This window comes from Siphateles boraxobius, unplaced genomic scaffold (assembly GCF_051911475.1).
Source record: "Siphateles boraxobius isolate OS27281-9 unplaced genomic scaffold, OSU_SipBor_1 9, whole genome shotgun sequence".
In the NCBI taxonomy this organism is placed as follows: Eukaryota; Metazoa; Chordata; class Actinopteri; order Cypriniformes; family Leuciscidae; genus Siphateles; species Siphateles boraxobius.
In genome coordinates, this window is record NW_027509219.1 from 21,873,878 (window position 1) to 21,894,227 (window position 20,350).

The 20,350-nt window shown below is 38.1% G+C and overlaps 2 protein-coding genes across 4 annotated transcripts in view; one reads left to right on the plus strand and one right to left on the minus strand.

Annotated features, from left to right (window-relative positions):
* Window positions 1-2,526, minus strand: part of gpr61 (G protein-coupled receptor 61) — a 28,509-nt gene extending 25,983 nt beyond the window's left edge. For both annotated transcript variants that reach the window (XM_077224126.1, XM_077224124.1), the window contains exon 1: window positions 2,323-2,526. The gene's annotated coding sequence lies outside the window, so the exon portion shown is untranslated. The remainder of the gene's footprint in view (window positions 1-2,322) is intronic.
* On the plus strand, window positions 1,435-20,071 carry amigo1 (adhesion molecule with Ig-like domain 1). Of its 2 annotated transcripts, none has more exons than XM_077224122.1 (3): window positions 1,435-1,559; window positions 12,587-12,768; window positions 14,633-20,071. In XM_077224122.1, the coding sequence occupies exon 3, from the start codon at window positions 14,760-14,762 to the stop codon at window positions 16,239-16,241; it is 1,482 nt and encodes a 493-aa protein (XP_077080237.1). In that variant the 5' UTR covers window positions 1,435-1,559; window positions 12,587-12,768; window positions 14,633-14,759; the 3' UTR covers window positions 16,242-20,071. The 2 variants fall into 2 exon arrangements, with proteins under 2 accessions (XP_077080237.1, XP_077080238.1); XM_077224123.1 differs by having other exon boundaries at window positions 14,653-20,071.
* Window positions 20,072-20,350: the final 279 nt, after the last annotated feature.

Here is a 20,350-nt window from a genome sequence, read left to right on the forward strand (position 1 = left end):
TGTTGAACCGATGTGCTGCGTAATATTGTTGTGGGAACCGTAATATCTTTTCATGATTCTTAGATGAATAAATAACAGCATTATTTAAAATATTTTTTGATTCAATACATTTTTTATCAATTTAATGTGTCCTTGCTAAATAAAATGATTAATATATTTTAAAAGAAAACAAATCTTACTGAATTACTCAAATTTTAAACACTGTATAAGGACTGTGCAGATTGATCTGTCTTTTATTTGAACCATGTAAAAGACTGATATCAAAAACATTATTTTAAAATAATAATAAACAGGCCTGCTACATTTCATTACCTGAATCATGAGCTTATCCTGGGGTAACTGTGAGCTATTGTTTAGTAAACATTATCGTTTCACCTTGCAGGTAGATTTTTTTAAATGCAGTGGCAAAGAAAGGCCTAAATTGTATACACCTGCAAGTAAAAATGTATGTAGCTGCATTACAAAAAGAGAACTGTTCCACTTACTCTAATGGTGCAAATTATACAAATGTAGGCCTATTCTTTAAAAAGAAACATTCAAAAACGTAAAATAGACAGCATTCACAAAAGAAATCAGATGTGAAGCATTACATGCTCCCCTGCTTTCCAACAGAATCAGGGAAAAAATTTCATAAAAAGAGCTGATTTCACATTCATGAAAGCATGACAAGCAAACTTTTGACCCTTGGTCATTCACTCTGCACTCCATACACACACAGATTTAAACACACAGGAACGCACAACCTTAATCACAATCCTTAATCTCATTCCTCAAAGTGAGTCCATATGTGCACCAGTGTGTTTCTGTGAGAAAAGAACAGGATGGTGGTTTTCACTTCAGCCTTCAAGAGTCTCCAACCTTTTTTCATTTGAGAGCTTAGTACTTGTTAAAAATGAAAGTGGCCCGAGAGCTACTCATGTAATACAATACTTAAATTTCTTACATAATGTCTCATAACTCTCATATTAACAACTATCCGAACTGTTTTAGACCTAAAAGCGTTTTTGTAGGCCTATATATGTCACCCTTAAATGTCAGAGAAAAGAACAGAATCAGAGATTTAAAAAATGTACATTGAACTTTGCATATTATACTGTAAAAACACATACCGGTAATTGATTTCAGTTGATCATAGTTGATCGTAACTAGAGATGAAATGGCATGAAAATTCCATTTCATGATTTTAGTGACCAAAATGATCACGGTTATCACAGAATCCTGTTCAAAAAGTACCAGGCTAATACTAGGCTACACAATGAAATCAATTCACCAAGTTTTACAGTAGGGGTTCAGTCTTTAGCTGGTCGAAAATCAGCAAATAACAAATAAAATTAGCAAAATACTTTGTGAAAAGAAATGTTTTAAGATGCATTTTGATCATCGGCAGGGATGAGGCAGAGCGGACGTGGAGTGGTAGACTGTTCCAGAGTGTTGGGAGTATTTGCAGAGAAAGCACTGTCCCCAAAAGTCCGCAACCTGGTGCGGGGGATGACCAGCAGGTCCTTGTCAGAGGACCGCAGGGAACGTGACTTAGGTTAGGGATGGAGGAGGTCAGTGAGGTATTTTGGTTATCTTTTATTATTAATAGTAAAATTCGGCCCAATTTTCCCGTGGCGTTTGTCGTTGCTATGCAACATGCACTGCGCTCTCCACAACGACAAAGTTTTAGCGCTAGCTAATGAATTTCCACCACCGAAAAACGCTTGCTGTAGCTCTGCTACACGATTTATTGACGGAGAAGAGACAAACAGCCGTAGTGTTTGGGTGCACCCCCATCCGTCATGTTGAGTGTTGACTGAGCTTTCAATGTTGTTACGGAAAGCGTGAAGCTGAGTGGTTGGTTCTTGTCACATGAACTGCGATGCGCTTGCGGCATTCTGAAAAATTTAGATTTTTTAATCTCGCTGCGCCTGGAAAAAATGAGCATGTCGCTTCAATTATGTGCACGCTTACCGTGCGCCTACATTTGAAATAACGAACTTGACCGAGCAAAAGACGCGAAATGTCAACAGCCCCTTGGCGACCTGCCTCCAATCAGGCCACGTCACGAAAGCGAGCGACGTTTTGGAGACCCGGCTAGATGTTGGCTGCTTAAACATTGTGACAGCAAGCATGTTGACCAGCTTTTTTAGAGCAAACCGCCATTCCTTGGTGTAAGATTGATTTTTCTTTATATTGCCCCCGGCAATATCTTTATATCTATTATATATTAATTCTTAAAAATGCATAATAATAAAAACCTAGGCCTACTTCTGTTTTGTCCTTAATTATAAGCAACAATTATTGGAAAAACTGCTTCGAACAATCCTGTCATTTACTCACCCTGACGTTGCCACGACTTCCATCGATAAAATACCAGGGTGGCGGGGGAAACAGATACAAAAACAGATAAAAGTAGTCCATGTGACCTCGTGTGCATTTTCCAAATCTTCTATTTGAAAATAGGCCGAAATTTTAGTCGTTATCTACTCAAAACTGAGCCTTTCCCGAATTCGAATGTTACGCGCTAGCACTTTGTTTACATTAGCGCAGAAGTGAGACACCATAAGGAAATCTCATTGGTTCCCACCCTTTTTTTTAAGCAGTATTATTATTATTTTATTTATTTTTTTACAACATGATAGATTTGAATGAAAGGGTACAACCACAAGTTGGTGGTTGTATACTATATAAACTGTTATGATTCAAAATACTAAAGGCCAGGGTGAATTGATTTAAAAAGTGTTGAACTACTTTTTATTTGTAAACACATACAATAACCCCCTGCAGTTATTTATTATTTAAAGTAGCACTATAATGTTCAAAATATTCAAAAGTTTAGTTCTTTATCTATATCTGTGTAGCTACATTATTGTGGGTGCCTATGGCTATGTTTACAGCTCAATATCTGAGAGAATATATCAAGAATATATAGGAAGCAAACATTCATGGAAAAGATATTCTAAGAGACCTCCACAATAAAGGAAGACACTAAATCTTATCTGCCTCTGAATCTGCTTCGGTATTAGTTGGCTGTATAGTGCAGAATGACAAAGATTAATGTGGGGGAAAGGATGTCACTAAAGCCCTTAAATCTCACCACAAGGCTGTGTGGCTGAGCACAAGATTACTACAGCTAAGTAAGAGCTTTACTTAACACCATGAAACAAATCAGTGTAAAATAACCGAGTGGGACTGACAGGAAGAATCATGTTTCATTTCTTAACATTCTCTATGAAGATAAACAAAGAGAAATTGTTCCTGCTGCTGTACTCCTGTTACAGTCAGCAGATTCAATGGAGTGCAATAACATTCTATTTTATTATCCATCCATCACAATTTTAAATTTTTTGTTTTGTTTGTTTTTGCTAAAATTATTTATCTGACAAAAATCCTCCTAAAAATCTCAATGTGTAGATCACATAGCGTTTAATGTGCCTTTTTCACGAGTGTACACATGCATAGGGAACTGTTCCCAGAGTACAAGAGAGTGAAAGAGAGATTTCACTTATTAAGATTATAATAATGCTTAAGCGTATAAAATCTTCCCAAATCTACAGCACCTGCTGAATGATTATGTGGCAGTATTGCAACTGAATAAATACAGTACAATACAATACAGTCTGTGTTCTGATTACATAAGCTCATATTTGCCAGGGCCTTCAGGGACACATTGTGCCCATCACACAGAGCTCGATATGAAGGGACTCTTAAGTTAAGATCTCTCTGCTTTTAGATCAATTTTAAAAATAAAATGGAGACTAAAGAAACTTTATCTTTAAAGAGTCATTTTATCTTACATAAACTAAGAATTATATTGATAATTATTATATTATTTTATATTATTTAAACAAAATATCTGTTCAATGAGTATGGAACAGAAAATGGGCTGTCAAAATTAGACATAAATTAGGGAATTTACAGTACAACATTGTAAAAACCTGTGAGTCTGTCCCTCACAGTTTTAATTTGTGTCAAATTAAATACAGCATCTCAGGTCTATTGATGGTAAATTTCATTGTTGAGTTTCTCGTAACAGTGCCACATGTTCGTTAATGACACATAAGTTCTGCATCTGCACAATGGGCTCCATTAATCCTGCAATTAGTGGGATAATTATCTTGTAAATCCACAGGAATCTTAGCCATCAGTCAGAATACTTGACGGCTTATTGCACAATAATCAATAACATGTTGGCTGTGATCCTCAGTCATCACAAACTTGCAGACAGCACAATGCCATGCTTGAGAGTGATGCATGCTGGGAAGGGACAGAAATATAGGGGATTCATTCTCCCTCATATATGCTGCACACATTAGCATATAGTCAGAGTAACATAATTCTACTCTTTCTCATGGCATTGGTGGACATAGCCATTGCATAATCAAACTAGTCATTATGTGAGGGGGTGGAGTCTACAGTCACGGATAACAGCAGGAGAAAATCATCTGGGCCGGTTCTTAAGAACATGCAACTTTTGGCAGACGACCATCTGCTATTAGCAGATAGATAGAAAGATTAGAATGAAAATTAAAATTTGGACAGACAGGGATATACGGGTTATTGGGAGGATAAAAATGAAATGCTATCTGCACCACCTAAATCCAACAAAATGTTCTGTTCTATTATTATTTTCTTTATATGCCCTGCATAGAGTTGACTTGTACAATCTAGCCAATATCTTGCTCCAGACATAAGGAAAACTCTCATTAAATGGATGCTGTGGTTTAAAGAAACACACCTTTATGTTTTATTTCGAACACTGCATGCCATAAGAAGCAAAGGATCTTTCAGGGTAAACATTTTCACACATGCAGACACACACCGACTCAAATGACACCTAGACATGAATCTTCGCTGATTCTGTTGCCTTTGAGGCACTCCCTACTGTTTCATGTTCCCTGGGCGCATTTGCTGCAGCCACTTCCCACCTATTTTTCATTATTCAAGCCTAGTTATAAATAAATAAAGACTGCGGTCCATGAAAAACGCAGGCAAGAAACAGGACATTTGATCCTGCATTGAATGAAACCACCAGGACACAGTTGTGTTATCGGTTTGAACTGTTAAATAAGACACCTTCTGCCCTCACAGGGGGTCATTTAAACACAGGTGAGCCTGCTTATGTGCAGATGCATCAGCATATTACAAAACAACATTTATATAGAACCTTAAAGGGTTCGGTCAGGTGTTTCAGGCCTACAGATTTTATATAACCTTCTTCATGGGATCATTTCATGGATTTAGTTTGAATTACTTTTTATGAATTAAACAGCTTGTACACATACTTTATTAGGCTATACCTGTAGATTTTTTTTTAAATCTTAAAAGTGAAAGTACTATGCAATCATTTAAGACATTTCTCCTAAAGGGTTCTTTAAAACTGAGTCAATAACATTATAGAACAGCAAATGAACCTTTTTTCTAAGAGCGTATGAAAGCTGCAGACGGCATCTGAGGATAGATGACTGGGTTATTACATTAGCCTGATTGGATGCTGCTGTACTGGAGAGAAATGATGTGGTTTTGTGGCCTGAAATGGCTCATAAATCTTCTGTCATGGGCAAATGTATTTCCTAACATCTCACTTATGCAGGCCAGGAGACAATTCTGCTTTTCATAATCAAAATATTTGATTTGGTAAGCCTTGCAGCCGCAGTCAAATTACTGGACCAATCAGAAGAAACAGAGGGCAGGGAAAGCATTGAAAGTGTGTTTATACTGTCTGCTTGTGTGTCTTTAGCATGTCAGATGAAGGATGATGTATTTTCGTAGGCCAGAACCTAGAATCCAGTTAGTATTATAGCACTTCCGATTCCACCCTCCTGGTCAATGGGTTTTTTGAATGAGTTTTTGGTTAAATATCGAACTGAACTGATCTACTCCCTAGTCCGCACTTTCAGCCTCATTGTGTTTATAATCACGCTCTTGCAAACTATATTCTAACTCAAACTTTCACGGAAAACATTTTTAAAGTAAAAACCGAAAGAGTTGTCTGAAGCTTAAAGCACTGAGTTCACCCAAAAATGAAAATTATGTCATTAATGACTCACCCTCATGTCGTTCCAAGCCCGTAAGACCTCCGTTCATCTTCGGAACACAGTTTGAGATATTTTAGATTCAGTCTGAGAGTTTTCTGTCCCTCCATTGAAAATCTATGTATGGTATACTGTCCTTGTCCAGAAAGGCAATAAAGACATCATCAAAGTAGTCCATGTGACCTCAGTGGGTTAGTTAGAATTTTTTGAAGCATCGAAAATATATTTTGTTCCAAAAATAACAAAAACGATGACTTTGTATTGTATTCTCTTCCGGTTCTGTTGTCAATCCGCGTTCACGAGGCCAGTGACGCTGCTGACGTAAGACGCTGCTGACGTGTTATCTGGTGCGTCCGTGTATTCGGGTTCAAATAAATATGTCTGGTTAAAAAAAATGCAAGTCTTCCCCTGCGTCGAAATCCTTAGACATGTTTGCAAAGATTGTTTTGTTTACAGCGTGCATCTCCCTCAGACTGTAAACGAAGCTCGGGCGCACCAGATAACACGTCAGCTCGTCTTACGTAAGCGGACTCATGAACGCGGATTGACAACAGAACCGGAAGAGAATACAATGCTGAATAAAGTCGTCGTTTTTGTTATTTTTGGAACAAAATGTATTTTCGATGCTTCAAAAAATTCTAACTAACCCCCTGAGGTCACATGGACTACTTTGATGATGTCTTTATTGCCTTTCTGGACAAGGACAGTATACCATACATAGATTTTCAATGGAGGGACAAAAAGCTCTCGAACTGAATCTGAAATATCTTAAACTGTGTTCCGAAGATGAACGGAGGTCTTACAGGCTTGGAACGACATGAGGGTGAGTCTTGACATATTTTTTATTTTTTGGGTGAACTAACCCTTTAATGGTGACGTTTAAGTCATGCGACAGTGGAGTTGTGTATAGCTAACTTTTTATTTCCTGTATTTTGGCATGTTCTTAAACTTGTGTTCATTCATGATGGACACAACACAAAGATTCCGGAAAAAACACGGATAAAGTGACCCGGGTTCGTTTGATTTTAGTTCATTCACACTGCCAGTGATTTTCCGGAATCAGAGAGTGCGTTCACACACACCCGTAAAAATCCCGTAAAGACAGTGGCATCGATGTGATATGTATGTCTCAGCAGCGTCTATAGTTTGCTTATGAGCTGCGATTTCTCTCTCTCCACGCATGTGCATTTTTTCTCTGATCCGATCATAAACTAGCGCATTACGTATCGTTTCACTAGCCTGCTTTCACTTCACTTCAGCGTCATCATTACGACGGCATTGGTTATGGCTTTTGTTCACACAGCGCGCGTTCAGGTGTTGTGCCGAATTTTGACCCCCGCCAAATTACTACCCCCCTAGCATTGGTAGGTTTAGGATTAGTTGTGGGGGAGGGGTTAGGATTAGGGGTGGGGTTAGGATTAGGCAGTCAGGTAGGCCTACTGACTTCAACGAGGGGGGTAATAATTTGGCAGGGGGTCGAAATTCGGCACAACACCTGAACGCGCGCTGTGTGAACACAAGCCGTAATCAATGCCGTGTCGTAATGATGACGCTGAAGTGAAGTGAAAGCAGGCTAGTGAAACGGTACGTAATGCGCTAGTTTATGATCGAATCAGAGAAAAAAATGCGCGTGGTTTCTCGAGAGAGAAATCGCAGCACATAAGCAAAGACGCTGCTGAGACATTACATGTCACATCGATATCACGTGTCTTTACGGGATTTTTACGGGTTGCGTGTGAACGCACTCTCTGATTCCGGAAAATCACTGGCAGTGTGAATGAACCAAAAGTAAACGCGAACCCGGGTCAAATCCCGGGCCACTTCATCTTTCCGGGATCTCTGTGTGAAAGGGGCTATAAACTTGTGTCGGTCACAGAGCTTTTCTGCAATGGTCCAAAAGCCAGAGGAAAAATCCTAAACATCTCCTTACCAGAATTCCAATGCTACACTGTCTGCCATCTTTCAGAGCTATAATTTACCATTAACACTGAAAACAAAAGCTTTGGCTCAGAAATATGCTCTTCATGCTGACCTAGAGAGCGTTAGCCTGAGACTCATTAAGGGAAATGTTTATTTTCACATATGCTTGCAGTGCAACCACTGACTGAAGAAGAGATGAGTGGGAGAGTGAACTATGTCTAGCAGTGTGCCTCTCAGTAAAAATCTTTTGGCAGTGTGTCTTTGAAGCAGCATACTCAGTCTCTTACCAGTGATAACAGCCAGGTCCAAAAACCAGGTGCAAAATCTCTCCAGCTGCTTGAACAAATCTTAGTTATTAGCTGAGGATGGGAGAGACTTTCAGTCTGTACTGACTAATGAGCCCTCATAGCGCTGTTCATCCAGACAACATCAGCAAAATAAGAGTTATCATTGACGTAGCCTTCTGCGTTAACACTTGGAACATAATATTGTGGATGCATGTGTGTTTAACTCAGTTTGACTAAATTCATCTTGCCAATGTTCGACTTTTTTGATTTTTGAAGTCAAAGTTTGCCAACAATAAGCAGTGAACTTTGAAGAAGATAAAGAGAAAGTGCTATGCATATAAAATGCACATGAGCCATTAAGCATTAGCTGCTACTTCGGTTCTAAAGTGCACTTTGAACTAATATGAAGCCACAGATTTAAGAGATCTTGTGTAAGACAGGCTCTAAACGAATTCCTCTTAGAGGAGCTGACAAAGCCACAAGCATAAAAGAGCGCAAATCCACTTTTCAATCCACTAAAGAAAGACAAAATCAGTTAAATACTGAAGTAATAAAATAATTCTGAATCATTTAGCTGCTTTTTGACTGAGCTCTCCCTGGAAGCTGGAAGAAATTACTGCAGAAGGTGAACTGCCATCATGAATAAAACACCTGCTCCTCTATTGTTACCTTTGTCAGTTTTACGTGTAATCATGTTATAAATAACCTTTGTCTGGTGAATTTTAAGAGTTATGTGTTATTCACATTGCCTTGACTCTTGTTGCTCAGCCTTGACTGTTGGTGGAAAGCAACAAGCTTATTAAACAAAAATATGTATTCGCTCATAAAGAAATATCAAAGATTTATCTTTTCATCTGAACAATTGACATTTCTTTATACTGCAAATCATTTTCCATAAAATATCCTACTTAATAATATTAATAATTTATTAATAACAAAATCCTGAACACAAGATAACTTTACTTGAGAAGGAAAATTGTTTAAGATAACATAGACTTTATTTTCAGAGAATACTACCATTCAAAAGTTTGGGGTCAGTAAGATTTTTCTTTTTAAGAAAGTAACACTTTTATTCAACAAAGACACATTAAATTGATCAAAAGTGACATTTAGAAAAGACTTTGCTTTCAATTACATGCTGTTCTTTTGAACTTTCTATAATCAAAATCCTGATTTGTTTTTAATCACAATTTCCATAAAAATAGAAAGCAGCACAAGTGTTGTCAACATTGATAATGACCAGAAATGAGCACCAAAATCAGATGATTGCTGAAGGATCATGTGACACTGTAGACTGAAATAATGACTTTTCGTTAACCCTCTTTTTGGTTTAACATGTTTTTATCTTTTAGCATGCTTAAAACAAGAAAACAATGCAAATATAGGGAGAAAAAAATGTGATACCATTATTTATTTCAAAGTTTTATGAATGTTTAGATATTTTACTGAAAGTATAAGACAAAAATTCTGATTCATTAAACAGTGAAAATGCTTTTTGCAGTGCTCTTAGATGTGAACTTATCCTATTTATCTCTTCTACTGACCCTTTCACTCAAGTTTGAGTGTTTCTATACAACGACTGATATCTAATGCACCTGCCGGCGCGGAGACCAAAGTATGTGTTTACCATCTGCATGTGTTGACCAGGTGGGGCACAGACATTGACTGCAGCTCTGTTTACCATTGTGGAGACAACACAGGGATCAATTTGTCTACTTAGCAAGCATTGCAAGCTATTGTTAGAGGGATGAGTAATTGCTGAAGAACGAGAACAGAAAAGGAAAGGCAATCTCTCTCAGTTCAATATATTTCAATGCTAATTTATAATAAATCTCTGAGCATTATTTATTGTGAATTGCAATGTCAAGGGCAATTTTTTTGTTGCTTTCTGCCTCTTTCTCACTATATCTGTTGTCTTCCTCCCTGGTAAACCCAAGCTAAGCAGACATCCCAACAACAATCAGAGGGTGGGCAACCCAACTGCCACGGCTCATGTAAAACCACAACAGTTGCCAGGCAACAGTTGCCTCCACAGCAGGAGCAGAAGTCCAATTGAACATTAATGATTCTGAGCACAAACACACTGGACTGCTGGCGTCTGCTAGATATTTTACTATGGTTAATTACGCAAGAAAGTGACTGGAAAAACACACCGAATTCTTCAGTTCATCTGGGCTAATGGAGAGGCTAATGGAGGCTCAATCTCAGGCCCAATCTGGAGCCTGTGGGTCCTTGTGAATCTGTTCAGAATCACCTTCAGATTTCAAGTCGTTTAATCCTTGCATGAGCGGCTCCTGTCTGTCCATGTATGGTTTTTGTTTGGCATCCAATTTCTCTTGTTGGTTGTTCACACTTCAGCAGTGATAATAATTTAAGATGTATCCTGCTGGCAGTTTTCCCTTGCACTCAACCCTGGTCTGGTAACAGCTAACAGACACAATCATTTTTTTATTTTTAGTCTGTCATAGTCTTGGGTTCATGAAACATATTAAATCTAAAATTATATTTTCCCATGTTTCTTCGTTTTATTTAGGTTATTAAAACAACAGTTCTCTAAAAAAAGAAAAGAAAGCTGTCATTCCAAACCTGTTTGACTATCTTCTGTGGAACACAAAAGAAGAATGTTTCAAAAGTTTTTGTCCATATAATGAAAGTCAGTGGGGTCCAAACCAACATGATTATGCTTCTAATTAAATGATTGAAGAGTCTATATTGATTGATGGGATGTAAGAGTAGGCTAACTTTTTAGTTATAATCAATATAGACTCTACAATCCTTTTAATGAGGAGCATACTCTACATATATGTCTTAATAAATCTTTGCGCATTTGGGAAGGTTTAGATAATGGGAGATAGATTTATTGAGGGTTATATGGATTCATCCTTTAGTGCTGCAACATGCAGCCCACCTACTGTGATCACCTTTGTTCTCCGGCGCTGAGATTTATGGAACGGTTCAAAAGCTCCCACTGGAGAGAGAAACTAAGAGAGAAAAGTGCGACAGAAAAAGAGCCTGCTGTTTTGCAGGTCTTCAGTGTCAATGGATATCGCAAGAACATGAGTTTTGCAAACACACTCTCATGATTGGACACATGCAATAACCCTCCAAATCAACCGGAGTCATGCTATTCTGACATAAATACAGAACATGTCAGCAAAGCAATCTCAGTATCAGTAGAGCTAAAATATCAGAATCAGATATCAGTAAGAGCTCAAATGTGTCAAATTAGTCACTATGGTTCTATTCTGGGAAGTTGTGGAATTATTTATGGCATGTTTAGTTAGCATGATGCCTTCAGAGACTTTTATTCATTGGAAGTTGTTTTGAGAGGAATTCTGTTAAAGACAAAAGGCGAAAGGCAATTAATTAAAGACCGGCCTAATGCAATTACTTATGCGAGAGTGCAATTACAAACCTGCAGGAGCATCAGTGTCAGCTTGTCGCCTACTCTCCTGGGTTTTCATGGAAGATAATTACATTTACTCCCTTGCGTAAGAGATTATTGCTTGATGTTTGTATGACAAATGTATTTTAATATTTATCTTTTACTATGTTTATCATATCTAAAGGCTCTAATATTGATAATATAGTCAAATTTTAGCTTACATAAAACTTAAAAGTAAAGGAAATACATTAACTGTAGCATTAGGTCTGGCAAGTAACTTTAGTCAAGCTCGCATCAGCTGACTCTCAACTGATCCACGTCTACCTATAGGAATACGACGCCTATCACAGCAACCCAGGTCCATTCAGGATTATCAGCAGCTTTATCATGTTGCCCAGGATCTAATTACCCTCTTCCATCCACAGCTCCTCCTTTCGTCTAGTCAGGACTTGGCCTATACCTCAAATCAGAGTCATTTCTTGAATTATGTTAAATTAAATTAATGTTAAATGAATTATGTTCATTAAATTAATGTCAAGAACATTAATGGTATAATTAATTGATAATAAATAAATAAATAAATAAATAGGCCTTTGCAGCTTTCTCGTTGAACCGAAAAACATTTGACTTGATTATTGTTTTTGTTTTTTTGTTTCCCGCCCGTTACGATTTTGACCAGGAATTATATAGGCTATATATATATATATATATATATATATATATATATATGTGTGTGTGTGTGTGTGTGTGTGTGTGTGTGTATTTTTTTTTTTTAAAGAAAATATGTCATTCTTTTAAATTAAATAGCCTACATGTGCTCACATTTGTTACAATTAAATAGCCTACTCAAAACGAGAACACGCCACCAGCCAGTGAGCCTGTAAGATGGACCTCGGATGCTTCGCCAATGCGGACACAGACTCAAGTGCTACAAGAGCCGTTTGTGTGCGTGTGTGTGTGTGTGTGTGTGTGTGCAGGTCTGCTCATGCGCCCATGAAGAGATGCTGCTGCTGCTGATGATGATGATCCGAGGTGTGTGCGCTGCGGCGGGCTTATTTACACCCGTTCAGGCACACTGCATCAAAGACAAACTCTGGTGCTCCATAGGAAATGGACTTTCTAAAGGGATTCATGTGTCTTTGCGGTGATACATCTCAAGGTTAGTAGCCTACTGAGATATGGCGTAAAGTGAGTCTATTTCTTTACGTAATCTTATTCCTGCCCATGTTATTCTCTATCGGTGTGTCTGCCAAAAATTTCGCTCTGCGCCCGAGCTGGAAACGTTTTATTTTCAGTCTCTCTTAAGAACACATCTACACCTCTTCCTAGTCGTTTCCGTTATTTATTTCTTTAAATAGGAAAGACGTGTCACACTGCTGTGATGTGAAACGGGTGAAAATAGACAATGTTTTTCTTTGAAATTACATTTTTAGGCACAACATTAAGCTATGCAGGGTAGGCTAATATATTTATGCAGGTTTTTTTTGTAGGCTGCTGTGTTTTTTTTATCCCATTAAAACCACGGGTTTTACTGTGTGCATATGGTAAATGGTGCAATGCTGTATTATGTTGAGTCCGGAGAGGCCATAAAACAGAAATCTTAACGAGTCTTAACGAAATTTGGGAGCGTTTGTCAAAACCTTATTTTTTTCAAAATAAAATTTTAACAAATAAATAAACGACTTGCTGTTTAGATTCCGCCATGTGCGCCTATACTCTTATCTGAATGAATAGATCAGAGCTTGTTTGTAAACCTATGCGCATGCATTAAGCGGGCGCTTGTCCTGATACTGTTCACATTCATTCATGTTACCTTAACCCGTTCGGCCTCGAATTATGTTCCAAGGGACACAAGCCCGTGCTTTATTTCTATTTAATAAACCATTTGTTGGATCATAGTTGCTGTTCAAATCAAATCATATTTGCTGTTCATTATATAGGGCAAGCTCATTGACAAGCTACCATGTAACAAGCACTTTGACTACTTTATGACCAGATGGTAGCTGGTTTGTTGCTGGTCCAAAACTCTCTGTCAGCTTGGAGCAGTTAATGACGAGCTTTTACCAGATAGCATGTTCTAAAAGCCCAGTTAACAACATTAACGCAGCCATAGAGCCAAAAAAAAAAAAAAAAAAGCAGCAGCAAAAAGACAATGATCACGTATGCTTTGAGTTACATTTAATGGACACGTTGGACATGGTTCTGAAAGGTTCAGGGATCAGGTAAAAGGCTATTCTAAAATAAAATAAAATATTAAAAAAAATTCATTTTCTATTGAAATTAAATAGTTCTATACATTGACATTCACGGTATAAAAATCGATTTTATAATAAAACTTAATGTTGATTTTGAATTTCTTTTACGAAAAGATTTTTGAAAAAAATCTTAATAACTAGCACAGAAACAAACAATACATGTCACTTACATGGCCAAGCATGTTACATGGATGGTCCTTTGGATGGTCCTCTCAAACCTGAACCTTTTGGGTGACCAGCTCACAGTGTCACACCACCCACATCTTTGGCATGTTTCCAGAGAGACATACAAGTTGAATGTCAGTGCATAAGCAGTGTAATTCAGTAGCTTACATCTGTTGCTTTTTATTTATCTTTTTTACAGACAATGTTTTTGAATACAAAATATCCATTTGATAATTTATCAACCATAATCTGCAGATAATCTAAATACATTTTGGTTAAGATTAGACATATAAACATTCATGTCAGTATACCTTATTTTTTAGACGAGACCCAATGGGGTATCACAATGAACATCAAATGAAAGAAATCAGAGTAAATTATTTAAAGTCATATTTAAAAACAGTAGTTTTAATATATACGTTTATAAATATAAATGAGTTAAGCATATACTTAACAATTTTAAAATTCTTTGTTCCGATTTCTAAATGACGCAAATAAAAAATAATACTAAATTGAAATGGGCACTGGGTCTGAACAGGTTAACATTTTGAGGCAATTCTGTTTTAAAAAAGTAAACATTCTTGTTTCTTCTTTGTCTTCTAGCTCTAAATTTGCCTTATCAGTCCCACAGGCTGTTCTTCCAAACAGTGTGGAAAGGATTTAAACAGCCACATTACTGAAGAGGATTTTATGACTTACACAACATCTACATTTTAACTGCGTGTCAGAAATGCCCCCTTCTATTAAGTGGTGCATCAGACGGGCTGTCTGCTTGTCCTTTATTCTTGCACTGATCCCCAGGACCAGAGGATCGACGCTGAATTGTCACAAAATGTGCATATGCGCCAGTAACATTGTCAGCTGCTCCAAGATGAACCTGACGATGATTCCATCCGACCTGCCCAGCTACACAGCCGTACTTGACATTAGTTTTAATGAGATAACTGGACTACGAGCACAATGGACCAAGCACAAACTCCCCGAACTCCACAACCTGTTGCTCAGCCACAACGGTTTGTCGTTCCTCTCTTCGGAGGCGTTCGTATTCGTAAAGCAACTGCGCTACTTGGATCTGTCGTCAAATAATCTGCGACAGCTAGACGAGTTCATTTTCGAGCCACTGATACATCTGGAGGTTCTGCTGCTCTACAACAATCACATCTCGCAGATCGACCGCACTGCCTTCTTGGGCCTCAGCAGCCTGCAGAAACTCTACCTGAGCCAGAACCTGGTGTCCCGCTTCCCCCTGGAGCTCGTCAAGGACAAGAACCGACTGGACAAGCTGAGCCTGTTGGACTTGTCTTCCAATCGGATCAAAGTTCTCCCCATTCATGACCTTCAGGTGCTGCCGGCCTGGCTCAAGAACGGGCTGTACTTCCACAACAACACCCTCATCTGCGACTGCGAGCTGTACAGTTTGATGGCTCACTGGTATATCCGAAGACTCAATTCTGCACTGGACTTCAAGGACGACCACACCTGCGTGCATCCCGGCACGGATAAACGGGTGCTGCGTTTGTTCGATCTCAACACTCATATGAACTGCAGCACGTTTAAAGAAACCGACGTAGAAGCTTATTTGGAGCAGACGCTCATCCTTGGCTGTGACACCCGGCATCGGGACATGTTAAAGACCTGGATGCTACCTGGAAATGTAGTGTTATCTCCTGGCAATAACCACAGCGCTGTGGTTCTCCCAGACGGCAGCTTAGAGATTAAATCAATACGACCTGAGGACTCAGGTGTGTACACTTGCTTCGCCGTGAGTGAATACCTAAATGAAACGCTCTACGTGGTGGTCAAAGTCTACAACTTCACCCTCAATGGAAACGGTGACAGCCTCAACACTGCTTACACCACTTTGGTGGGCTGCTTGGCTAGCGTGGTCCTGGTACTTGTATATCTGTACCTGACGCCCTGTCGCTGCTTCTGCTGTCCCGACCAGGGCAAATCGAAGAACAATCATGAAGACAGTATCCACTCCTCCATGCTCAGCATCACCCCCACGCATGATGATATGGCAACCAAAGCAGAGCTCAACAGGCATGTGGCCTTCATAGACCCAAAGGACCTGCAGGGACAGAACGGAAAAGTGAATCCTAATGGAGAGGAAGAGGTAGATGAGGAGGCCATGCAAGGAAAAGGAAAGCGGAAGAAATCGGTGGCAGACTCAATTAGTTCGGTCTTTTCTGATACTCCCATTGTAGTCTGAGGGAGGATGTGTATTTTTGGCTGGAGACAGTTCATTGTTGTGACTTTCCTGGACAAAGAGACTGAAGTACAGTTTGCCATCCTCAGTGTTTGGCTGTTTCTGCAAAACCTTTCCAGCATTTTAATCTGTAGCACTTAAGTATATACTGTGAAAAGGTCTTGCCATATTAGTGGAATCTAAACTTGGAGTGTTTAGATGTTTCTGTGAGTTTAGGCTGACTAAATGTGACTAGAGATAGTCTTGGTAAACATCACATGCAATCTGCAATTTCTAAATGATCAAGCTAGGAAACTAGATTGAGAAACATTACAACAGTAATACATCCACTATATAATCACGTCATAAGCATGAGCTTTGCAGACTGCTAATGTCAAGAAGAATATAGCACAGAATGAAGCCCTTGTAGCTAAATCATATTTACCACCTTTTATGCTAACTGACTGATCTTACAACTTTATATAAGCCATACACAGTTGGTAATTGCAGGGGGAAAGCAATACACTATTGCATTTGATAGTACAGTCACAAGAAAAAGATGGAAAAGTATCTGTCTCTATGGAACATTGTTATTGTTTTTTGAATGAAAGAGTTGAACTGTGAACTGACTGAATCAGTTCCCTATGTAAACTGGAAACACCCATATGATAATACTTATATTATTAGCTAACTATTTACTGATATATTGCTATTGAAAAATAAAATCCATGTCAAACTGGATTAGCCGGTTGAATCTAGACTCTTTCCATCAAATTTCATTAAAGAAATTGGATATAATTATCAGAATTTTTTATCTTTACATTTAAGTTTTTGATTCCAATCACAAAATTGTAAGAACTTACTCAGAGTTCTTATCTATATCAAACTATATGCAAATACAGCACCAATATTTTTTAATTTTGGATAACTCTTGCATAAAAATGCAGAATCTCGCATGACACCCAGAGAGTGACATATAATGCTAATGCAATCTTTTAATAGAATGGCGTGTCCCATCTGCTTGCATTCTCATCTCTAAAGCTATAATGATTTGAGCCTGGATTCATCAGCCAAAACAGTTTCGGACACTCAGACCTCTTCTCACTCTGCGTTTATTTGCACTTGTGGTGGTTGGAGTTAGTGCTGAATCATCTATTGTCAGAATGGACGTCATTTTTTTTAGCCCTTGAAGCACCGATGTAATATTCATCACATAAAAGCCAAATGCTGAGGGATTTTTACATTATTATTTTTTTAACCATTTGAATACGTTTTCTGAATGAATTCAAATCAAGGGTGAACTCAGGTTAAAACATGGTGATTAGTCAGTCCCGCTAACGTCTGGTATTTTAAATTATTACTTCAGGCAAACAGCAGTGATCTCTCAAAGACCAATATTATATTTGCATAAACAATGCCATAGGAATCTAAATGAGAATGCTATGAATCATAATGTAATGCATAAAGGTTGTCTGCTGTGCTCAAGGAAGATGTGTCTAGATCCATTCCATATGCATTTCGATTACAACATTATTGCCCTGATGGACTTGAAAGCCACGATAAAGCTGTTCCAGAACACTGGGATGTAGGCAATGATGTCATAGAGGAAGTTAGAGAAACATACGTGGATTTAGAACGTCCAGCGCTCTGCACACCTAGAACCCTTAATTCTGGGAATTCCGCTTCCATTCTTCTGTTCCTGGAAAGAAATCAGACACATCTTGTGTTAACCATAACCACTTTATAACATTGTTTGGTTGGGTTCATTAGGAGCAATCTTAGTTTCCTCCGAACTCTTTCCCTAGTAACATCGTAATTACATCCTGTTTTGCAAGCGAGGAGTGTGGGTGAAGCTATTAAATGTTTGATAGGTGGATGAACTCACAAACAGTATTATCTCAGGGAGAGGGAATGGCAGATAATAGCAGCTATGGCAGACTGCAGTCATGGGCAGTTACGGTCTCTTACACGTCTCTCCAGCTGCAATCCAAAATTAGTGTTGAGGGGAGGGAAAGGCCTTACCATCACAAGCTCTGTGGGAGGAGGCCTGAGATCTCTGCGGTGCGCTTGCGAAGAGACAGAAATGCCAAGTGCTCCCCCTAAAACCACATCCAGCAGCTTTTCGCCCTCTGTCTTGAGTGTGTGTTCTTCTGAAGTGTGTCCTTGGCTATTTCGCTTCGAGCAGAGTTCTTGTGAAAGACCACTGTTCATTACTCAGCATTTGACAGTACATCTGTGCTTTTTGTATGGGTAAACAGTGTTTGTTTTTACAGTGTTTATGAGATTGTGTCATTTTAGGTAGCTTCCCCACCCCCCCGAGGTTCCAAAGAGACTGAATTCCTTGTTCTTCTGTGTATTGTTGTTCATATACAGTTGTCTAGATTCCACTTGTGACTATAGGATATTGGTAAACCTATTTTAATGACACTGACTGTAAAGGTTTTTTTCTGTCATGTATTTTGAAATCTGATCATCTATTTGTCTAATATATGTTATTTAGGCACATAAATTGAGATTTTTTAGTGTCAGTAAATTAAATCTCAATATATCAAGTACCAAAACTTTACATTCATTGTTACATTCATTGTTTAAATTTCTAAAGTCAACGTGAATTGCCGTCCGCAACCCATTTTACTTTTGTAATCAGATGTATTTCCAAGTGAAACGTGAAATTCAACAAGAAAAAAACAATTTAGAGTGGGAGACTGATTGGATTGTGAAAAGTGGCCGTTTATAAAAGAGAATGAATGAAAATGTTCTGAAAAAATTAACTAAATAGCTCTTTGGCTATTGGTTAAGATTATCCATTAGCCAATATTTCACAGTGACATCTGTGTAAAAAGTTGGTTCAGAGGAAATTCAAGTTTGAGCAAAGAGTTTTTTTCCTTTATAAAAATAACCAACAGATCATGCAAAATTAAACAAGAAATGTGCGTTAAGAAAGTAAAAATTGTCAATTTTGATTTTATGTTGACTTGTAGCCTCTCAGAATGTCAAGATGGATAATATTAGAAATAATTGTGCTAATGCTGACTCTCAAAATGGTGCAAAATTAGCTTTAGTACAACTGTTGACACCAAGGATGATAACTATAGTTTTGATAATTGTTCTAATTCTTTGAGAATACTGGAATCAAGATCATAACACTAACAATAAAGACAGTGGAATGATATCGTTGGAATCACTTTCAGATTTGAACGATAAAAACACTGACAGCCAATCAGTTTCTCTTGGGGGGGGGGGGGGGGGGGGGCATTAATATTAATACAGTTATCATTCTAGGTGTAAATGGGCCTTAAACGTGGTACTCTTAGTACTAGAGACTAGATCAAGTCCCTTCTGTCTTATGCTAACATATAGAATCTTAAAACTCTAGATTAACAGAATTCAAAACATGTAACTAAATCAATGGGATTTTATACTACTTAGTTTTGTGAAAGTAAGCTATATTTGTTTAAATAAAAATAGAGGTAAACCAACACAAATCTACCGGAATCACAGTAATGCAGACATATCTGTACCAATTCCTAGTAAGCGAACATCCTGATATACTTAGAATTTGCTAAAAAAAACAACCTGTAAATCCTAAATGATTTGAGATCTAAAGTCTCAACCATCATTACTAGTCTCTGCGAGCGAGAACAGAAACGTTGTCAGGTCCAGTATTAGAGCTAGAGGCATTGTTGTAAAAGCTTATTTAGTCTGAATGTCAAAAACGAGACTGATGAGTGCGGGCTGGTGTGTATTCCTGAAAACTCAAACTGATCCTGGATCAGCAGTCCACATAGACATATACCTGTGAGAAGTATTATTTATCAATAATATAAAAGTGAATAAAAATGAAATTGACTGTTTTTGCCTGTTTTTATGCTTTCCGTTTAAGCAGACATACAGAAACATGTTAGTTTACTGTACATTTAGTCAACACTATTTATCCAGTGCATTTTGTAGATGCAGGAACCATTAGCTTACTTACACAATATCCACATTATATACAGAATCTTTGAACTGAGATCTTTAACAAGGGATCAGCTAAATGTATACATACAGGACATGTATTATTGATATAGTTACATGAATGGACTACTCTGAATTAAACCCTTGCCCTGAGGGTGGGATGAGATGAACTTCGT

Excerpts from the sequence above, each read along its gene's own strand:
- amigo1 (XM_077224122.1), top strand. The coding sequence starts at position 14,760 with ATGCCCCCTTCTATTAAGTGGTGCATCAGACGGGCTGTCTGCTTGTCC.